This window comes from Amblyomma maculatum, unplaced genomic scaffold (assembly GCF_055883805.1).
Source record: "Amblyomma maculatum isolate TAMU_Amacu unplaced genomic scaffold, ASM5588380v1 scaffold_16, whole genome shotgun sequence".
Lineage (NCBI taxonomy): Eukaryota > Metazoa > Arthropoda > Arachnida > Ixodida > Ixodidae > Amblyomma > Amblyomma maculatum.
Window position 1 is genome coordinate 1,191,223 of NW_028146741.1, and position 15,339 is coordinate 1,206,561.

Consider the following 15,339-nt stretch of genomic DNA (forward strand, 5'->3'; position numbering starts at 1 on the left):
ATACTTCCTAATATCGGCCACCTTGCGCTTATTGATTAGCTTTGATATCTCGGCCAATTCGATCTGGTCTGTTGGATTGGAAGCTTTCATACTCTGGCGTTTCTTAATCAAATCTTTCGTCTCCTTAGACAGCTTACCGGTATCCTCTCTAACTATCCTACCGCCTACTTCTACCGCGCACTCAGTAATGATATCTCTGAAATTATTGTTCCTTGCCTCTAGGGTAATGTCGCCATCCTCAGTTAGAGCTGAAAACCTATTCTGTAGCGAGATCCTGAACTCTTCTGCCCTCCCCCTCACCGCTAATTCGTTGATGGGTTTCTTACTTACTAATCTGTTGCGTTCCTTCTTCAGATTTAGGCTAATTCGGGACCTCACCATCCTGTGGTCACTGCATCGCACTTTCCCGATTACCTCTACATCTTGCATAATGGCGGGGGTTGAACACATTATAAAGTCGATTTCATTTTTAGTCTCTCCGTTAGGACTTTTCCAGGTCCATTTCCGGTTCTTCCGTTTGCTGAAGAAGGTATTCATGATTCGTAAGTTATTGCGCTCTGCAAACTCAACTAGTAACTCCCCCCTGCTATTCCTAGAACCAATGCCATAGTCACCTACTACCTTGTCTCCTGCCAGTTTTTTCCCTACCTTGGCATTGAAATCGCCCATTAGTACAGTATACTGCGTTTTTACTTTTCGCATTGCCGATTCTACATCTTCGTAGAAGCTTTCAACTGCCTGGTCATCATAACTACATGTAGGTGCATAGGCCTGTACAACCTTCAGTTTATACCGCTTATTAAGCCGAATTACGATGCCTGCAACCCTCTCATTAATACTATAGAATTCATCTATATTACCGGCTATATACTTATTGACAAGGAAACCTACTCCTAGTTGTCGCCTCTCTGGTAAGCCTCGATAACACAGTACATGCCCATCTTTCAGTACAGTATATGCCTCATTCGGCCTCCTAACCTCACTAAGCCCTATGACATCCCATTTCATGCCCTCTAGTTCCTCTAACAGCACTGCTAAGCTAGCTTCACTAGCTAGGGTTCTAGCATTAAACGTTGCCAGGGTCAGTTTCCAATGGCGGCCTGTCCAGCGGAGCCAGACTTTCTTAGCACCCCCTGCTGCGTCACAGGTCTGACCGCCGCCGTGGTCAGTTGTTCCGCAGCCGCTGGTGACTGAGGGCCGGGGTTTTATGGAGCTTATCATAGGAGGTTGCGGCCAATTACTGCACCAGGGTGGCCAACTCCTGTTCTGGTGAGGGAGTGCGTTGCCGGAGGTGTTCACCGGCATCAGGTCGCACCCCAAACCTGTTTATGCAATTCCATCAACACGCGGATTTTTTTTTTTCTTTCATCCGGTGGAGAATTGCGCGGCACCGGGATTTGAACCCCGGTCCTCTTGCATGCGAGGCGGATGTTCTACCGCTACGCCACCGCTGCACCTTTTTTTCTACATTTTTCTACATGTCAGCACAAAGAGCGAGCACAGCACCTAGTACTCAAAGCCACCGCCAGATGTCGCCACTCACATCACCATAATCCTACAATGTTATGGAGACTAAAGTCTCTAGGTCAACTGACCTAGGGGATGCTGTAGTATGTTCAAATCGCCCGCGTTAGCACGGCTACCTTGGGCGCGGCAATCTTTTGCTCAGTCATCAAGCACGCATAATGTTTTTACTCTCGTAATGAACCCATTCGCATAATAAACCCGCCTCCCACTTTCCATGCTTTTGCCTGAGGATATGAAAAAAAAAAAAAATTTGTTAGTCTTAACGTGTCCCTCTGTTTTACACCGTCGTAGTCCACAGCGCGCCAAGATGTTGCCCAGCGATACCATCACTGGTGTGTTTTTCTTTTGACCTTACTTCTAACAGTAGGGGGGGAGGGGAATTGGCAGAGGGCCAGCGGCCTTGTCAGGAGTGCTGGATCCTCCGGTTACCTAAGCCTGGTTTCGTACTTTTGCTTTTACCATATGGCTTGGGCGGGAGCAGTCTACAGCCACAAACTCATTGGAACAAGATATCAGCAAATGCCTTTTGAAGCGAACAGTGCTGAAGTCACCATCCTGATAGCCATCAGTGCTTTCATTGATTGACAGGTGGATTAATGGATGACTCTGGCAGAAAAAAAAAGAAACTGTCAGCTTTTCTCGCTTAATGAACCCTCTCCCAGACTAGCATTATTTTTACTTAAAAAAAAAAAAATGGGTTCATTACGCAAAAATATAGTATTCCCCGTTAGCACTTTCCCGTGCCAATTGGCCAGTGATGTCTGACGCATCCTGAAACTACTGAAACTTCTGCACCGCAGATTTTGTATGCACATGGCAAATCGTGCGGCAGTACGTTCCTACCATCATTATTTAGTTTTGCTCGCAAATTCCAGACTGCCAACAAAATGGCGCTTAAAAAGCCAAATACAGTCAAACCCGGATATATCGAGCCCGGATAATGCGAATTTTGGTTATATTGAACTCATAAAATATCCAATTGAAAATCTCATGTAAAAGTATAAGAAAGCTGCGTCGTATATGAAACTCAATTTCACTGGTCATTCGATATATCGAACTCTGCACCACGCATTGGACAGTGCGGTGCGCCTTCTCCATAGACAATCGCATCACCCTCGGCCATTTTCTGCGTGACGTTTTCAAGCCATGCGCGGAAGGAATGAGAAGGCACAGTTCGGCGACGGCTGGTCTAGGGCAGCGCCACACCCTTTGCTCAAAGGTGCCCGCATCTGCAGTGATCACTGCCGCACGCCAGCACGTGACGTTTGCAAGCCACATGCGTGAAGGAACCAGAGGGAACCAATGCAGCCACAGTGCTCGGGAGAGGGGAAAAACGCGATAGAGCGAAGCGCAAGGATGTGCCCACTCTTCTGATGAGCTTTATCTCTCTCCTTTCTCTCTCTTTCCCAAACTTCGTTAGTAGCAGCACGCACTACGCATGAGCGGACAAGCCAGCTCAGCCAACACCTCCTAGTTTTCTAGGTGGTGTTGGCTCAGCCCGTGGCAGACGCTTTCTCCAGTGTGTGTTGTGAATGCTCTGCGCGCGGCGGCTGACGTGCGATGCGCGCCTCATGTCGTCATGCTGCACGTGCATAATCTACAACAGCTGTTTTATTTTTTAATTTTTTTTTGTGCGGGAGTCATTCATCATTGCCGTTGTGCTGAACGTGCGGTGTAGCGTATGCTATGATGACGGCGGACGTTAAGCTGCAATATTTTTTGTTTTTTTTTTAGAGTCGTCCTTACTTCTCGTGCTGAACGTGCGACGCAGCGTAAGCCATGGCAGCTGCAGACGTTAAGAAGTGTCAAGCTTTTTTTTTTTGTGAGGGTGGTCCATTCTTACATCTATGAATCAACGAAAGCATGCGATCAGCTGCGATCATGACACCAAATTTTAGCATTGTTTGCTTCAAACGGCATTTGCAGCTATCGTGCTTCCAATGATTTTGTGCCAGTGGACTACGCCCGCCCCAAACGCAGTGGGATAAATCGATCCAGGCTAGTGCAATCAAGCCATCACGGGCACTCTGCCAGGTTCACTCCCTGCCACCGCTGGATCTATCATAAGTATAGTCAAAAGATAAACACGCAGTGACGCTATCGTTGCGTAGCATCTTGACGCGCTGCCAATAAATGAGCTGTGGATGCGACGGTCAAAACGGAGGGATGCGCCTCCAAACGCTTTTATTTAATTTATTTTTTTCAAATTCTCTGGGGCAAAAGTGGGGGGTGGGTTCATTATGCGAGTAGGTTGATTATGTGACAAATACAGTATCATTTTTCACAATCACAAGCAGCATCTCAAGCTGATTTCTGTATATCGAATTATAGATATATCGGACTATTTCGTGATCCCCTTCGAGTTCGATATATCTGGGTTCCGCTGTACAAAATGCGGTCAGTCTCGGCTAAAGTTTTAATTCTCACCTGATTGTCAAGATGGTGCCTGGTGTATGCATGCAAGGACTTTGTTAAATCGAAAGTGCGGCATGAAAGTACCATAAAAAACCCAAATACGAGGTGCAATTTAGGGGTAGCAAAACGGGAAAAAAAAGTTTTCACCCGAGTATAATGCGAGCGAGAGAAATTTTCGAAACCCTTCATTTTCACAGCATTTTACGCTCTTCATTTCATGGGCAATCGTAGCCTGTCGAACTTTCTTCAGAAAGTCCTTTGTCAGACATATCTTCCCATAAGAAGTCGTCTTCTGTCGCGTCGAGTGCATTGGAGATGCTGCATTTCTAAAAGAGCGGGAAACAAGCTCCTCAGGAATGCTGGCCCAAGCATCTGCGATGAAGCTACAAATGATTGCTGGAGAGGCCCGCTTCAGTCGCCCGGAAGCAGTTACTTCGGGGTCTCTAGACCTCATCCACTCCTGGTAGCACCGCTTGATAGCATCCTTAAATGGTTTGTTAATGCAAACGTCTAGCGGCTGTAACTGGGACGCCATCCCTCCCAGAATGACGACAAGTTCGGTGCGCGATTCGCGCAGTAGTCTCTTTACTGAATCGACCAGGTGGCAGCGGAAGGCATCTAATACGAGCAGTGATCTGAACCCCAGCAGTGCTCCTGGCCGCCGGCATCACACAGACTTGACCCAGTCAAGTACTAATGTCTCGTCCATCCAACCTTTGTCCTGACACCGGACGACAACATTTTTCGGTAGCTTCTCACCTTTAGGCAGCGTCTTCCGTTTGAACATAACATAAGGTGGAAGCTTGCGGCCATCCGCAGTGCAGGCCAGCATTATGGTAACCCGCGTCTTCTCATTCCCTGTCGATTGCACACAAACCTGCTTGCCACCTCTTTCGTTCACTGTGAGCGCCGACGGCATGTCGAGGTACATGGCAGTCTGGTCAGCATTCCCGATTTGGCCCAGCTGGAAATTGTGACTCTTTCGCAGCAAAATGACATGTCGCTGGAACGCCACAAGCTGTTCCTCGTAGCTTGCGGGGAGTTTCTGTGAAATTTAAGTTCGCCGATGCAAAGAAAACCCTGCTCGACGCATAAAACGGCACACCCAATTTTTGCCTTTATCCGCGGCAATCTCCCTCGCTTTAGCTTGGAGGAGCTCAATGCTTACTGCGAGGTGTGCTGCACGCTGTTCTTGGACGAAGGCGGCGAGATCCTGCTCGATTTCGGGAAACACTCCATTATTTCATCCCCAAAAACTCTTTCTCTTCCCGCTGCACGCAAATAGGGCTTCTTTCTGTTTACTCCAGCCCCAAATGCTGCCCTCAGTGATGCCGAACTGCCGCCCAGCCACACAACTCCCAACGGTCGGCAGCGAGGAAAGCCTTCTTTTTAAAGGCAGCTGAATACTGTCTTCGCGCTCCTGACATCGTGGGAAATTCCATTCTTTCAATGCGTTCAATAAAATGGCGGAGCAACGAGAAACAAAAAAAGAAGGCTACCGATGCCACCCCTAGGTGACGCAACCTCCAAAAAAAGTATTCATGATGATAGCACTGAGCAGTTTACATTAGGTAGCGAAATACTGGAAGTAGTAGGCGAATATGTCTACTTAGGACAGGTAGTAACCGCACACCCGGACCACGAAAAGGAAATAACAAGAAGAATACGATTGGGATGGAGCGCATTTGGCAAGCACTCGCAGATTATGACTAGCAGCTTACCGGTATCGCTCAAGAGGAAAGTATACAACAGTTGCATCTTGCCTGTACTCACCTATGGGGCTGAAACCTGGAGGCTAACCAAGAGAGTTCTACTTAAGTTGAGGACAACCCAGAGGGCTATGGAACGAAAAATGGTAGGGGTGACATTAAGAGATAGAAAGCGTGCAGAGTGGGTCAGAGAAATAACTCAAGTTACCGACATTCTAGTAGAAATTAAGAAGAAGAAATGGACATGGGCAGGACATGTAGTGCGAAGAGAGGATAACCGACGGTCGCTGGGGGTAACAAACTGGATTCCAAGGGAAGGGAAGCGTAGCAGGGGGCGGCAGAAAGTTAGGTGGGCGGATGAGATGAAGAAGTTCGCAGGGGTCAAGTGGATGCAGCTAGCACAGAACCGGGTTAAGTGGAGAAATATGGGAGAGGTCTTCGCCCTGCAGTGGGTATAATCAGGCTGATGATGATGATGATGATGATGAACTGTGAATTTGAACCGAAAATTGTTTGGATCCGTATATAATACGAGGTAGAAATTTGAAGCTACAAAATTGGAAAAAAAAAAAAAAACACGTATTATATTCGGGTTTTTACGGTACTTCTTTAAATCGCGAAAAAAAAAAACATAGTTTTTAAGAGGGCAGAAAGTAGGAAATAATGTCCAAAAGTTCCGAATTTTTGGACCATATTTGGAGCGAGCAGTACTGTGGAGATCGTGTTTTGACCAAAGGTTGGCCAAAGGCTCGTTTTTTCGGCATCACTTAGACACGAGCGAGCGTCGTTTTCCAAACGACCAATCTTGCGCAACCGTGAAAGCTAGGCAAGCAGACATTCGGATGTTCATCACTGCCATTTGAGGCAGTGGCAATAAGCGAATCCTCATCCTTTTCATTGCGGCAGCCTGCAAAGATCGCGCAACCGGACTGAAAATGGAAATGAAACGTGAGCACCGTCCACCGCGCTCTGACGCCGCCCGCCGCCATCCGGGAGGGGGGGGAGGTGCATTTATGATTCACAGGGGTTCTCGTTCTGCTCGCTTTTTTTCCCGCGCGTTTCGTCTCGCAGTCTTCGCTACCGTCGTTAACCGTGAAAATTGAATGTTATTGCTTCGCGCGGAACATGCATTCATTTGCAGCACGATCGACTGCATTGCAATATGTCGTGAAGTGGTATGGACATGACGAAAGCACCGGCCAAGATATTCTAACCGGAGGGTGATAGCGGTTACAGCTTAGCATAATCCACTTCTGCAGAACGCCACTACACATGCGGTGATCACCTTGAGCGAGTTGCATGCTTCCCGGCTGCACGCACACCTGCCGTGTCTGCACCAGCAAGTGCACGCGGACTGGCGGCCGCGCCCGCCATATCACATCACGCAAGCACTTGAGCATGAGCGGCGCGCGGTAGCCGATCACAGTAGCAGATCGCGCTATACTGTAACTCCTTGTTATCGGTATACATATAAATAAAACATGGGGAGTGGCAAAGTTCGTGATTTTTAAAGTTGATTTTTCGCAGAAAAATGATTTTTTTTTTCAAGTTCGCGGATTTTCCGGACTGTTCGATAATTCGGACCATTTCCCGTGTCCAGTCAAGTCCGAAAAAACGGTCGGCGACTGTTGTTCCATTTTTGCAGATACAGCAGAGGAAGAGTGAACACCCCAATCACTATTCTTTTTCTTCTTACCTACTTTCTTATCATCACAGAAGCATGGGGCTGAATGCCAAGCTAGAAACAAAAAAAAAAAGAAACAAGGTGAGAAAATCCAAGCTTGCCCGCTCCGTAGAAAGATGTGGCATTTGTACGATAGTGATATTGTAGCCACAGGATTCCATCCTAGCATGCGCTGCAGCCAGTGTTGCAGATATGAGACAGCTACCAGCAGTGGGCTTGTCTGGTAAGCAGAACAAACTTTGCACACTATCTATTAGCAAAATAGGTGTTGTGTGGCCCCCTGTCAGGACCTAATTGCCTGGTGGACAGGTGACTATAGACATGGGCAACCAGATGGACTGGTTGATGGGCAGCAAAACCACTCCCACCCACAGTGGGAAGATCTCTGCAGGTTTTTCAATTGCAGCATTTATCAAAGCCTGCAAAATATGCTAATCAGCATGAAGCAACTCTGCTATTTTAGCATTTCTTCCAGACACGCTCTCAGAAAGCTATTAGCTTATGTAGCTGATTATAAGTTGAACTTTTTCGTCGAAAAATGACCTTCCAAAGCTTGAGGGTTGAATGAATGCATTGATGGGATAGTTCATGACAATTATCCTAGATTAAAGGCATCAAAAGATACACAAACACAAGGAAGGTAACAGGAGTGAGAGATGAAAAAGGGGTTTACTTATATTCAGAGTCCATGGAGTTGTAAATTCAACCTACAGTTGATGACTAATTTTTCGGACACCCAATTTATTGAACATGTTTGATTATTCAGACTTTTTACCGGTCCTAGGACATACCTTATAAAGTCAATGTATTACACGGCTCAAAATTTCGGACACTCTAGGGAGGGCTATTCAATTTTTCGGACATTCCAAGCGTCAGCCGGGCCAACTGCCACACATTTTGAGCGGTGTCGCCGACATCTTGTTTGTTTACTTTTTCCTTCAATAGCCTTGAAACCAGTGACGGCCTTGCGTGCCGCTCCTCAGCTAAACTGACGCTGGATCGAGGCTATATTATTTGCCTAGCAGCTTCCGCTTCCGGAATAACATCGCTGCTCGCTGCCGGAGTGCTTTTTTTTTTTAGCTTGATCACTTCGACTGCCTGTTCCTCTGGTGTTTGCCGTGCGTTTCACATGGGTTGCCGAGCTTAGCGAGTAGGTCTAGCCGTGGTCGTGCTGATGCGGAACTACATTCTGTCGCTACTATGGCTCGCATTTTAATTGAATCGGCTTCGGTTCTTCAAGAAGCTGTTTCCGGATTCTATAAGAAGCTTTTTTTTTTTGCGAGCAACGCGGCAGCGAGAAGGCATTCAACGAAGTCGGTGTGGTAATCCAGTGGTTGGTGATGGTGGTGTGCCTTGACAGTAAGAAAACCTACTCTCTCGAATTGCTTGGAGCACTTATAGTATGCTCACCGACGCATAGAAGTCGATGGCACCCACAACGCTGCACAATTGCTTCCGCCACGCGGGATTTGTGCTGAATGACGAGTCGGCTGCCTTGGATGAGGAGAGCGTCATCGAGCAGCTGTCAGGCAGTGAGCAGCTAATTAACGACCTTCGCACTGCAGGCGTCGAAATTCCATCGACCGTCTAGTTTTCAGATTTCACAGATGTGGACCACGAGTTGGAACTATGCACTGGGCTCACAGATGGAGAAATTATTCGCCAAGTGCTTGCGAAGTCTGAGGGCGACGACGACGATGACTCACCTGTAGCAGCGCAGCCGACGCAAGCTGAGCTGATGCAAACGGTCGCCACCCTTTTGTTGGCTTACGGCGACCCTACGACTCTCACCGAAATTCAGGCAGACCTATTAGCACGGAAGCGGAGCGTAGTGCACAAAAGCATTCATGACTTTTTACGGCCTCAAAGTCAATAATAGGCAATAAATTGAGCTTTTTTGGTGCACATTTGTTTTTTTGCACTGCCCGATTTTTCGGACATTTTCACGGTTCATTGAGAGTCCAACTGTATATGCAGGGTATAAAGTAGTTTCAGCTGAGCTGCCGGCTATATCGCACACGTTCACGAATAGTTCCACAACAGCTGTCACGCATGGTACTAAAGCAGGCTTCTTAAAAAACTGGAATTTATCTCAAGATACACCAAAATTTTTGTTTTCAAACGACAGAAACACTTTGAAGACGAACTGTGGGAGATCCGATCCGACCCGATCCCCATCCCTATCCCTATCCCCATCCCAATCCCCATTCCATCCCATCCCACCCCAAACCATGTAACCAGTTACATGTAGGATCACCAGTTACAGTTACATGTCAGTGGTGTGCGTCATTTGTGTGCCCGATAGAAGCAAAATTGTTTTCTAGAGGGAAAACTCATCTCAAACGGGAGTCATCCTCATGGCTCCTCATGCTGCATGCCAGGAGGTTGGCAGCATCAGCCGGAGCTCACCTTGACGTTCTTGAACTGTTCGTTGTCTGGTGGCGTCCATCCATACGACACTTTACCCAGGGCAGCCCGGAAGCGCTGTTTAGCCTCCATCCAGTACTGTGGACTTTGGGCTACAGGACGCTTCTTCAGTCTGTCCCATTCCTGGGCAGATGAATATCACATCCAAGGAGAAATGTAAGGGCATGACATGGCAAACAGAAAAGGCTTTTCACGCTTCCTCTCTCCGCATGCGTGCCGCCCTCTTCCTTTGCCCTTCCACCGGTTCAATATGAACACCCACCTTCTAGTGCACATGCACCGTTCACAACGATGACCAATGCCAACAACTGATGGCAGCAGCTACCACTTTCCACTACGCCAGTGTTACCCACGTTTAGCCAGTTTCCTGGGTAGCAGATTAATTTTTTTGTTTGTTTGCACTCCACAGCAAGCGGCAGGTCCCATTAGAGCAGCGCCCCAAGGTCACAAGCTCAAGCAGTTGCCAAGAAAGATAACTGGTACAGTGTCAACCATCTACAGCAAGAATACCGAAGAACAGACTGCGCATTAGGCCTAATTATTATCTAGCCAGGCTCAGTTGCAGATACAGATTCTTGGGGAAAACAAATTCCCTTTTAACACTTTCCTGTCCGTGGGAAAAAAAGGTAGTTTTTGGGTGATGTCATTATTTTTTTGTTTCTTTAACAAAACTTGCTTTGGTACAGGAGTGGCTAGTATCAAATTGTAGAGGAGGAATTCCTCTTAAAACAATCAGCAAAAGCTTGTACAGTCGAGCCCGCTTACAAAAAACCTGAGCGTCACGCGAAATTCGTTCGTTGCATCCAGAAGCTCGTGATATATGGGCCGCTCACAAGAAAAATCGACATCAATGAAAAAAATATATAATTCAGAAAAAAAGTCGATGATCGTTGTCTGCCTCTTAAGGGGGGAGGCGACCTTTGAAAACCGAAAAATCGCGTAATAGATATTCCGGTAGTATGTCTTTTAAACTACCCTTTCTGTAATTGTCAATGCCCAACTCACCGTAGAAATACCCGAAATTAATTATGTATATAATGAGCGACGGCAGCCGCGGAGCAGCGAACAAGAGCCAAAAATTTCCAAACTTCGCGAGCGCGCGTCATTCCTCTCCCGCCGAACTGAACACCACCATCTTGGTCTTGTTTTGTTTGTGAATTCTTGCGCTTTCTTCTGGCACCCTCGGCGGCGGTATAGTGGCAGCAATGGCAGCGCGGTTGAGGCGTGGCTTGCTTCCGATTGGGAGTCTCGCGGCGGTTTTCAAGCTTCCCGCGCTCGAATGCAAGGCTGCGATTGGGCAAAGCGCATGCTCCGCGAGAATGCGGGGTATCGAGCGACTACTATTGGCTGCTGCGCCTGCTGATGCATCGGTCTCTGCCGACTACCCTTCCGCGTCGTCTGCTTCGGCTCTTTGCTGTCGTTGTTAAACGTTGCGTGGTTAAACGTTAAGTGGTCGCTCACGATGCCTCGAGATGCGACATGCGTTCAGTGCAGGCTTGGCTAGTTTCTTCTTTTTTCGTGTCGGCGCTCCTCCGTGCCGATGCCGCAAAAGATAACCCGGGAAGTCACTTGCCGCGTTTGGACCGCTCCTCGTTCCTCCGGCGAGATGCCACAACAGATAAACCGGGAAGCCGCTTGCTGCATCTGCGCTGCCCCTCATGCCTAGGGCGAAATGCCGCGAGGGAATCGAGAATGCCGAAGCACAGGATTGACGGATCTCAGCATGTGGAAAGTGGTTCGCAGCACCAAGGCGTTCGCTGGCTAGTCGCACAGATGTTCGTTGTAGCCGAGACAGAGCGCCATAGCCCTAATGTATATTTTGATGGTCGCACCGGACTTGTTCGTGATAAGCGAGCGTTCGTCTTAAGTGGGGCCATTATAAGTGGGCTCGACTGAAGTTAAAAAAACAAACACACAAAAGCATCAACCTTTCTTGGTACAAATAAAACAAAAAAATTTCAATACCTTTTTTACAAAAGGGACCATTGCAACATTGACGCAAATTCTAGCTTTCTGTGTACAATATTCGCTGAGTTAGGTAAGAAAACAGTAATCGAGGTCGACTGTGCCGAGGTCAACCCCTGGCTGTGTAAGTCTTGTAGAACTTTGTGAACCAACTTCTCTGCAAGGCTCGTTTTCAAACAAACAGGTCTAGTTCACTGACGCCACTCACGCATTAATCGAAGTAACGAGCAGAATGAAGTCCTTCTTTAATTTGGCTTGTAGAGTTTAACGTCCCAAAGCGACTCAGGTTATGAGAGACGCAGTACTGAAGGACTCCGGGGTAATTTTGGCCACCTGTGGTTCTTTAAAATGCACAGACATCGCATATTCTATTTCACCTCGATTGAAACGCAGCTGCCGGTGGCCGGGATCAAACCTTAACTCCGGCACAGTAGTCGAGCACCTGAACCACGTACTGTACCACCGTGGCGTCATTTTTCCATTCTACATAAACCTAGGAATTTCTCCAGAATAGTACTCAGGGAGAGGGATCGAAAGAGTACAATGAATATCACATATTTCTATGGGAAATAGAGGATGAATGTTGTGGGGATTGTCCAACACCTTGCTCCTTGAACGTGGGTTCGGCCACTCTGGTTCAGCCCATTCGTCACGCTCCCTCGGATCCCTGCGACACCTTCGCGACTCACAATTACGAATGTGCCCAAAAGAGATGTCTGGCTCTTTTCATTTGAGACTGCAAGTATGTCGGATAATGAGACTTTTCAACTGGAAAATAAGCCTCCCCAGTTAAAAAAGAAATAAGTGACTCCGATTGGGAAAGTTCCAATTGGTACCGGTTAGAAAATCTCCAGTGGCAAATCAGCAAACAGTTGGACTGTTGGACCAGCTGAAAGTTGCCCTTTTCCAGCCATAAGGTTTAGTGAAGGTAACAGCACCCAGTAGACGTTCAAGAGATGTACTTTAATGTAAAAGTGTGCAAAACGCTCAATACGAGCGATATTAGGGTGCAAGAAAAAAGCCCAATTGGCGTACATGGACGGCCCTCAACCTTATTTTACTAAAGTTTCTAAGAAGGAGAGCAAATCATGACAACTACTTCCTCATATATCAAGAAAACAATCAAGTATCACAGTCAAGGGACAGTAATATGATGCAGTGCTAGCATAACCTGGACACATATTCATAAAACACATTTGCTCCTGCTTATACAGTCGAACCCGGATGTATCGAACTCGAAGGGGATCGCGAAATAGTTCGATATATTGATAATTCGATATACAGAAATCGGCTTGTGACGGCACTTACGATGCGAAGAAACGATACCGTGTTTTTCGCATAACCAACCCACTCGCATAATGAACCCACCTTCCATTTTTGCACCCGAGAATTTGAAAAAAAAAAAAAAAAAAAAAAAAGGTGTTAAGGCCACCTTGCTCACATGCAAGCGATTGAGCGATCTCAGCGACTAGCGGCAGCGACAAAACGAAAAATTTCCAACTTGTTGGAGCTGCGTCCTTCTCGCTGCTCAAGACATCGCAGCAGCTTAAAACAAGGCTTCTGTGTCGCCGCGGCAGAAATCGCGAGCGTTTTCGCTTGCATGTTGATGGCGCATGCCTCTTCGTATCGGTTATCTCATCCCCAGCTCATTACTTGGCAGCGTGCCAAGATGCTGCGCAGCGATAACGTCAGGGCGTGTTTATCTTTTGATAGCTCCTGCGGTGGCGGGGAGTGAACATGGCAGTGCCCATGATGGCTTGATTACACAAGCCTGATTAAATTTATCACGCCGCGCTTGGGGCGGACGTAGTCCACTGCCACAAAATCACTGGAAAGCGTGATAGCTGCAAATGCTGTTTGAAGCGAAAAATGCTAAAAGCCTGTGTCATGATCGCAGCTGACCGCATGCTTTCGTTTATTCATACATGCAAGAATTGACGACTCTTGCAAAAAGAAACTGTTGCTTTTTAACGTTCGCAGCCGCCATATCTTACGCTATGCCGCGCGTACAGCTCAACGATAAGAATAGACGACTCTCGAAAAAGAAGAAAATAGAGAGAGATTTGCCGCTTCTTAACTTCCGCAGGCACCATAGCCACGTCAGCCGCTGCACGCAGAGGGTTCGCAACACACGCTGGAGAAAGCATCCAACGTTCTGTCTGAAAATGGGCTGAGCTGGCTTGGCGCATGTGTAGCGCGTGCTACTGCGAATGAAGGCCGGGAGAGAGGAAGGAGAAAGACACCTCGGCAAAAGAATGGGCACACCCTTGCGCTTCGTTTTATCGCGTTTTTCCCCTCTCGTTCTCACTGGTTCTCTCTGGTTCATTCACGCACATGGCTTGCATATGCCCCGTGCTCGCGCGTAGGAAACGATAACTGCAGATGCGCACGCCTTTGGGGAATGGGCACGGCGCTGCCCTGGACCAGCCGTCGCCGAACTGTCCCCTCTCATTCCTTCTGCGTGTGGCTTGAAAACGTCATGCGGCAAACGGCCGAGGGTGATGCGATCGTCTTTGGGGAAGGCACACTTTCCAGTATGTGGTGCGGAGTTCGACACATCGAATGACCCCGGAAATTGAGTATTTATGATGTGGCTTTCCTATACTTTTACATGGGATTTTTAAGGGGATATTCCGTGAGTTCGATATATCTGGGTTCGACTATATCCCATATATTTGACTCTCATGCTGGAACTAGTTATGCCTGGCAGTTCAACGCAGTTTTTTCGTTTAATTTCAAATACAGAGAAGTGCAAATGATGTATACAATTCCGCAGATTAAGGTCTTGAAAGCTCTTAATATAAAAACCATAAATATTCTGCCGTGTTCAAATATGCAGATGTTCCCATGGATACTCTGGGCCCAGTTAGACAGACCAACTGGACCTTTCATAGTTTTCCCTAATGGTTCCAATTTGCAAGTCCAGTTGGACTCAAGTGACATCAATCATGACTCAATTGTAAGCAAATGGAATCAGTAATTTCCCAACTCTCCAGTTCATTCCCACTGACGAGTATAGTTTGAATCGATTGTTTCTCCTCTCACTCAATCGTAACAAATTGGAATGAAGCTTTTTTCCTATTGGTTCCAATCAATTACACCATGATTCCTAGTGGCAATGCCAATTGGTGTCAACTGTTTTTGACTAAGTTGCAGAGAAGCTGACTTACAGAGTTCCGCAACATGTTCCATTCATTGCATCCTATATCAATAAAGAAAATATTCGCCCCCAGTGTATTCTCAATCTGGCAACGTCATGCACACGCTTCAAGTAAGACTTACCGGATATTGGGTTGGGAATATTTTCAATCACGGGTAAAAGTGAATCAAATGCGTGTCTGCACCGCTGAACCATTTCAGAAGAAAAAAAGACATTGCGTATAAATACATAACGCACCTGTGTGTGAATAGACTGATCATAGGTGCAGTTTGCTATAATCGCTGGTAAACACATTTAGCATGAGAGGTGCATGTAAACAACTGACATCTACCAGAAAAATAAGAATTTTGCACCACCCTTTTGTAGCAGACAACACAGAACGGGCAATTTTTCATCACTGCCGAACTGCTCAGAAAGCCAAGGTAAGAAAAAACTGCTTGGATAATTACACT

General features: G+C 47.0%; 1 protein-coding gene across 2 annotated transcripts in view; it reads right to left on the bottom strand.

Moving 5' to 3' along the window:
- The window catches only part of LOC146171894 (uncharacterized), an 86,742-nt gene that overhangs the window by 22,971 nt on the left and 48,432 nt on the right, over positions 1 to 15,339 (bottom strand). For both annotated transcript variants that reach the window (XM_084586258.1, XM_084586259.1), the window contains one exon: positions 9,745 to 9,885. In XM_084586258.1, the coding sequence (XP_084442384.1) occupies positions 9,745 to 9,885 (141 nt within the window). The remainder of the gene's footprint in view (positions 1 to 9,744; positions 9,886 to 15,339) is intronic.